Source organism: Suricata suricatta, chromosome 11, assembly GCF_006229205.1.
Source record: "Suricata suricatta isolate VVHF042 chromosome 11, meerkat_22Aug2017_6uvM2_HiC, whole genome shotgun sequence".
Lineage (NCBI taxonomy): Eukaryota > Metazoa > Chordata > Mammalia > Carnivora > Herpestidae > Suricata > Suricata suricatta.
The window spans coordinates 52,025,795-52,033,730 of record NC_043710.1 but is presented as its reverse complement, the minus strand read 5'-3'; the positions used below and the strand labels follow the sequence as shown (position 1 = coordinate 52,033,730).

At 38.5% G+C, this 7,936-nt stretch overlaps 1 protein-coding gene across 1 annotated transcript in view; it reads left to right on the top strand.

Moving 5' to 3' along the window:
- Nucleotides 1-7,364: 7,364 nt before the first annotated feature.
- Nucleotides 7,365-7,936, top strand: part of LOC115271724 (olfactory receptor 51B4-like) — a 980-nt gene continuing 408 nt past the window's right edge. Inside the window, exon 1 of the mRNA XM_029914657.1 lies at nucleotides 7,365-7,936. Within this exon, the coding sequence (XP_029770517.1) occupies nucleotides 7,365-7,936 (572 nt within the window).

Here is a 7,936-nt window from a genome sequence, read left to right as displayed (position 1 = left end):
ACTGGTCAAAGCCCTTCAAGTTAAAACACTACTAGTTTCCTCATGCTATATGAGAAAGATCGCAGCCACCTGGTATGGACTTTCAAGTTAAACTTTTTTCAATCACCTATAACTTAGGTTTGAAAAGGATGGAAGACTCAAGCTCTAGTGGAACTGGCATCATTAGTGCTTGTTGGGCACACCGTGGCTTGTGTTTTTTTTTTTTTTTTTTTTTTTTTTTTTTTTTTTTTTTTGGGCGGAATTTGACTGTTGCTGAAGAGGTTAAAGAAAGCTGCTCACTGTTGGGCAAGCAGGGGAAGGATGGAGGAAAAGGATTGTAGGGAAGTATGTTTTTTGGGGAAGCTGTCCCCAAACTTTGTGTCAGAGATTGAGCACTTATTTTCAGGTGCTACCATTAGTGCTGAAGAAGAACTTTTTGAAAGTGATTCTTAGAGAATGCAATTCCTTAGCATTGTGTTTAGTTGACACAGATTCTTATTCAGCTTGGGTACATATACGATGATAGAAATAGGCTTCCCGGACATCATGCCAACAGTAGGAGCAGTGGTTAGTCATTCTACCTTCCACAATCTAGTCAGATCAGACCTACTATAACCCCATCTTTCATCATTGTCTCCAGAGGGAAACCTCCTTTACAAATCTTCCACACTCTAGATCCTCAACACACTGCTATGTCTCTCTTCAGCCTTGTCCCTGAATCTTTAGGCATTACCCTGCCCCTATGTGAGGCTCTACATGGTGATTTCGCTTATGGCTTTCTGACTTTATCTATATGGTGATGCAGATGACAAAAAGAGAAAAAAAATAAGTTTAATCTGTGACATAGTATCATCTGGGTAGTGCTTTATTGAAACTAAAACTCTCTTTCATGGGTTTTGGTCTGGTCACTTAATAATCCGTGTAGATTATAGGAATAGGTAGACTTACATACTTAGTGTATTTACATACAGCATTTTTAAAAGCAGACTTTCAGTCAGGATGGAAATAGAAGTTTTAGAACAGGTTGTTGAAAATTCTTACCTTAAGCCTCACTGATCAAAGAGTTCAGAAGGAAAAATACAAACTTCTTGACCCTGTCATGTTATGCATTTCTTTCTGTAGTATGGTTGACATAAAAATTGAAGATAAATAAATGATAACCAATAAAGGAAAAGATATATCATGATCTGACATGCTGGAGTAAGGGGCTGAATCTAAAACTCTTTATCTTATTTCAAATAAAAGTAAAAAGTCTATATTTGGCCATAAAGCCTATTTCTTGATGACATGATTTTGCATTCATTCACTCAACTAATACTTAGTGAGCACCAAACATGTTCATCTCTCTGGTATGTACTGAAAATGCAAATCCTTTAAAAATATTTCAGAGATTTTATGGGGCACCTGGATGGCTCAGTCTAAGTGTCTGGCACTTGGTATAGGCTCAGATCATGATTTCATGGTTTGCGAGTTTGAGCCCCACATTAGGAGATCTGCAATGGCAGTGTGGAGCCTACTTGGGATTTTCTCTCTCTCTCTCTCTCTCTCTCTCTCAAAAAAAAATAAATAAAATTAAAAGTATCTTTTAGAGATTTTAGCTTATTATGAGTGCAATGTGGATTGATTTGATAATAAAGTTATTGAAACATTACAAACTTTTAACTATAACTCTGAAACCAAAAGGTTCTAGAAAAATAGTTATGAAGTGTATTTAGTAGCAAAATCTGACATGACTTAAAAGCACAATGTGGTCAAATCTGACCTGAACACATGAGAGGCTATTTAGTCTTTCTTTACTCTCTTAATATAAGCAGGTGATAGTACCTAGGGTTTTAACAATATAAACCGGGTGGGAGTGCCATATATGTTATATAAAATATATAAGTTATTGCATTTTTAAAATTGGAAGAATGAATTCTGATATGTGTTATGAGGTGACATGCCAACAACTGGATGATGATGTCCAATTAGGAGCAAGATGGTTGGAGATAAATCAGGACTAGGAGCCATTATGTAAGAAATGATTAACGTACTAGAGGGTACTTACATTAAGAAAGAAGTCTCAGAAATATTAATGTAGACATGAAAGGGAAAGAACAATTCTTCCTTTACCTTTCAATTCTTCCAGCTAGACTAAGAATTAATCTGATATCCCACAGAATAATAGGAGATAAAAACAGAGCTTTATTAATTTCACACAGAGACCCAATAATAAGCTGAAACCTAAAGAAATGACTGAGGAGGGCAATTTTTATACATTTTGTACAATAACAATAAATCGTGAGAAATTTACAGCATAAGGAAACAGATGCTTTAATTAAAGCATGGAACCATAAGCAGAATTTGGCCTAAGATTAGAGAAAAAAGTAACACAGTTTGTTCCTTTAACTTTCTCCTTTTTTTTTTAATATTTTTATTTATTTTTGAGAGACAGAGACAGACAGCACGAGCAGGGGAGGGTCAGAGAGAGGGGGAGACACAGAATCCGAAGCAGGCTCCAGGCTCTGAGCTAGCTGTCAGCGCGGAGCCCGACTGGGGCTCGAACCTATGAACCATGAGATCATAACCTGAGCCGAAGTCAGAAGCCAGACGCTTAACCAACTGAGCCACCTAGACGCCCCTGTTCCTATAGCTTTTTGCACCTTAGAGTTCCTATCTCTATCTCTAGTGATAAGGATATGTTTTTGCTTCTTAGTATAGGGACAGTATTTTTTCCCAGGGGAGTTTCATTTCCTGCTCTCAGGGGCACAAAGGAACATCTCAGTGTTCTTGCACTGGCTCTTTCTTAAATAACTTATATTTAAAATAGTCACAATGCCAAGGTGGCACATTTGGGGGCAGTCTACTCTGGGCCCCTATAGTGTATTTACAACATTTAGAAAGGATATATGAATATGTTTGTTTGATCTGATCAATTGGACTGTGGAGATCAGGACTAGAAATTAGGGGTAGTTATTGCAGAAAAGTAGATTTATATTTCATATACAAACATATGTCACTTATAAAACATATATATGTAAATCATAATAAATGAATAAATATATTTTTATATAATTGTTTCCATTCTAACCATGTAAACAACAAATATATGTCTGATGAAATTATTAGATATTGGCCCAAGGATTTTGTAAAAAGTTGGATTGGATGGCCTTTTCATATTGTTATTTCCAAAAGCACTATGCTGTGTGACAATATAATTCATGAACAGTTTAAAAAAGAGAGGAATGGAATATTTTTCTCCAAATGCCAACATTTAGGAAAAACAAGGGGCTTGCCTTTCCATTCAGGGACCCCTAGATCACTTGAGAGTGATTTAGATGGGTCTTGCTTCACCTGGCATTAGAGGCAATGCTTCTCTTAAGAGAGTTTCCATCAGGGAGGAAACGGAGGGCTCTGGGAACAACATCCATGGTCCATAACTTGCTCTGATTGGAAAAGAGGATTATTTGGTATTCCCAAATAGACCTGGAAATAAGCTAGAGTGACTCCTATGGGAGTTGTTTCTTCAACAAATGTATCTCTCCTCAGGACTCTGAGTACACACTGAGGAAGCAGCATCAAATTCCTCCTCTGATGGTGCTCAGGACCTCCAAAGTCAAAGCCAGGGCTCAGGTGAGGAAGCAGTGATTCAAACACAGTGGAGATGCGTTAAGAGCATCTCTTCTATGTGGTTTATGCAGTTCTTCTGTAAAGAATGAGAAAGCATTTAAGTCTGTTTTCATTGTTAATGAAATGAAGAAGTCAAGAGAGGGGTTACCTTATGGAAACACAATCTTGGACAGGAGAACTACCGTTTATATTCAATGGATGTCAGTTGAGGACTTGAACTTAGAGGTCAGACAAATCTGAGTTTGAGTTCCTATATGCCACATATTAATTGTGTGACCTTGGACAAATTATTTACCTCCTGAAGGCCTGGTGCTCTCATCTGAAGAATGTAAATAATATATTGTTTTTACTTCCTGGTTATTTATTTACTTTCCATTTCACAATCATTAGGCATCAATTCCTACCATTCTACTGAAACTGTTAAAAACATCATATACATATTTGTCAAAAACAATGTATATTTTCCATTTTTATCTTACTTAGCAATCCTATGACATTTTTCACTATTAAACTATAGCACTACGTCTATAAAATTTCTTTGCTATTGGCTTTTATAATCACAGATCACCTTTATTATCCTTTTATATTTCTGCTTACTTCCTTGTCCATATCCTTTAAGATCTTCCTTTTTATTTTATCCAAAAATGGAGGCTTTTCTAGGTTCACAACTTTTCTCTCCATATCTATTTTTATATATTAATTCATACCTAAGGGAAGATTTAAGCAATCACTTAAAAGCTAAAATCTTCCAGATTGCTGTCTCCAGCCCACAGCTTCCCATTATTAGTACAATTTTATATATATTATATATAAATATATGAGAACAAACTCTAAGGCAGTAGCTAAGTGTGAAGAAATGGAATCAGGAGACACTGATTATGTGGGGTACCTGCAGATTATCCAGAAGTAAAGAGAAGATTTTTCCTGTTTTATTAATATGATCCTAATGTGCTCTCTTCTTTCCTGTCTCATGAGGCCTTTATAGTTGGTTCCTGGAATAGTCTCCAGCTCCTTGTCAGTATGGCAAGTTGAAGGCACTGAGTGATGTATCTGCATCACACTTGGAAACTAGTGAAGGCTTGGGGTTAGTTGTTTTCAGAGTATTAACCCAGAGGAGACCCTCAGAGTGGGGTGAGGAGACAATGAATCCCGATCAGGTCATCTCCGCATCCCTGATTGAGCTTGTAGGTTTGCCTGAGGGTGGTGAGAAGTTCCACTGAAGTTACCACTGTCACTAATGTCATATATCACATATTAAGAGAATCCCATAACTTCACAGCTCTTCCCCTGGCATATTTGGGTGGTGTGGATAGTTCCTGGCACTGCCAAATGCACCATAAGTCAATGCCACTGTGACTGCCACTAGGGAGTACATATAATGAGTACACTTTTAAATTAAGGTTAATAAAAATATTAGTGAATTGAAATAGCCATTTACAAAGGGGTTACCATATAGTTTTGGAACCTAAAACCTGTGCAGCCCAATTCCAAAAACCCACTCAAAATCCAAACCCAGACTTTTACACAACCATAAGGTTTAAACAACTTTGAATTTTCTCCTGCTTCCTCCCTTTGACTTGTTTTCTAAGTGACAGCTGGTCTAAAGAGGTCATTTGTCCCTATCCCATGTAATAAATTGTACCATTTATCCATTCTTTATCTCTCCATTTTTAGAAAGGCAATGATGGAAGGTTAAGGGTATATGGCTGGTAGGAATTATGATTTATGATACACACTCATCCTGTGTAGAGGTAGATGAATGTCAAAGTGAGCCCCACATCAGTTATAGTTCAGTGGATCAAGTTAGTAAGCAATCTTATAAGTATTCACATTAACAGAGTACCTGCCACTTTGATACCCAGATTAATCTTTCTGTCACTGACAGTATTCCCCAGACAGTATCCCCCAGATGGTCACTTCCACAGAACATTCATCTTTTCTTTATTTATCTCCTTCCACCATCCACTGTTCATTATCACAGATTTAAAAATTTTTTTTAATGTTTATTTATTTTTTGAGAGGGAGAGAGACAGTGTGTGAGTGGGAGAGGAAGAAAGAGAGAGAGAGGGAGACACAGAATGCAAAGTGGGCTCCAGGCTCTGAGCTGTTGTCACAGAGCCTGACACGGGGCTTGAACTCAGGAACCGTGAAATCAGAGGCTCAACTGACTGAGCCACCCAGGTGCCCTGGTCACAGATGTTACCATGTGCCAAATTCTTGAAAAGGAAAGGAGAAAAGATCTTTTCTTGTTTTTACAGGTTTTTCTGAAATGGAGATAGTTCAAAGATCACTCTCACCTCAGTCTTCCTTAATTCCTTTTTGGAGCTGTCAGTGGTGATGTTTATAAGAGAAAACAATATTTAAAAAGATCCTGGGCACATATTGATTCAATGGACTTGAAAGAAATTTAAGTTTCTCTTATGGTTTGCTTTAATCATTTTTTAAAATGTTTGTTTTTGAGAGAGAGAGAGAGAGAGAGAGAGAGAGAGAGAGAGAGAGAGAGAGTGAGCATGAGCAGGGCAGAGGAAGAAGGGGGCAGAGAATCCGAAGCTGACAGCACAGAGCCCTTGCCAGGCTTGAACTCATGAACCATGAGATCATGATGTGGGTTCAAGTCAGATGCTTAACCGACTAAGCCACCCAGGTGCCCCCTCTTTAATCATTATTGTAATCAACTGGTCACAAAACTTCTCGGTTTTATGCAAAAAAAGCTAACTTGATTTGATGAGTATAATTATAAATATATTAAAAAATACTTCACAGTTCCCTATAGAAGCCTGCTCTTAATTTTTCCAGACATGGGTTTCTAGATTCACAAATATCAGAAGGCCTATCCAGTTGTCTTCACCAACATTACAGTCCTCATCCCTTTCCTCTGGGAGCGCCTATCTTCCTCCCAGAACTGGCTGTGTAAAGTTGCATTCAACCATTAATTTCTGATACTGCTTTTGCCTTTTCAATACTCATACCTTTTTCTTTCTTTTAATTTTAATCTGCGGCTCAATAAAAGTACTAACTAGGCTTCTGGTTTCTGAAGAGCCCTTTGTTCTAGGACTCTCTCTTTTCCCTTCCTTTGGGAGTTCTCAGCTCCTGTTTCTTCCTATTTTAAAGTCTGTCCCCATTGTTACAGGCATTTGTGGCAGCACTAAAAATTTCCCAAGTGCACATCCACTGAGTAATTCCACTCTTCTATGCTGAGTTTACGAGCTGTTCCCACTTGTTCAGATTTCTCTAGACCCCGACATGAGTCATCTTGCTCACAATCCATTTGAGATGGTGATATTGATGACCATAATTTCTCAAACATTTCATAGCACTAGACTCATTTCTATTGATTAACTATTTTCCTGAGTGATTAATCAGTGAGACAGATGGTTGGTTTCAAGAAAGAAAATCTGAACTGGCCCAAACTGGAAAGAAATAACATAAAGCATCTGTATGAAAGAAATATAAAGAGGAATGAAAAAACAAAGAGAACAAAATAGAGCACAAAGGAATGATGTGTGGGACTTGGAGTAAGAAGTGTCATGGGAGGAATACAAATTGGATACTGAAGAGTAAATTGTCAAGATCATTAATATGATTACCATTGTTATTTCTTATTCTAGGCAGAGGTCTTGTGAATTAATTAAGACTGAGAAAACCCACACACGCTTGTGAGGTTTGAGGTAAAAAATGGCCTGATGGTGTGCTACAGAAAGATGGAGAGAGACAAAGAATACTGCCTTTTTAGAGGTCATAACTCCTGAAAAAGTTCTTCACCTGAAAACTCTACCATGTGGTCTAACAGCAGTGCCGCTCCCTTCTTGCTGACTGGCTTCCTGGGCGCAGAGGCAATTCACCACTGGATTGCTCTTCCCTTCTTTATCATCTACCTCTCCATTCTTTTGGGCAATGGCACTCTTCTCTTTCTCATTTGGAATGACTCCAGTCTTCATGAGCCCATGTACTACTTCCTGGCTATGCTGGCAGGTACAGACCTTGGGATGACACTAACCACAATGCCCACAGTCCTGGGTGTCCTGTGGCTGGACCAGAGGGAAATTGCCCAGGGTGCCTGTTTCACTCAGTCCTACTTCATTCACACCCTGGCCATTGTGGAATCTGGTGTCTTGCTTGCCATGGCCTATGACCGATTCACTGCCATCCGCACCCCTCTGAGGTATAACTCCATTCTTACCAATTCCCGGGTGATGAAGGTAGGGCTGGGGGTACTAATGAGGGGCTTTATGTCTATTGTGCCCCCAGTTGTGCCACTCTATTGGTTCCCATATTGCCGTTCCCATGTTCTTTCCCATGCCTTTTGCCTCCACCAAGATGTCATGAAACTCGCCTGTGCTGATATTAC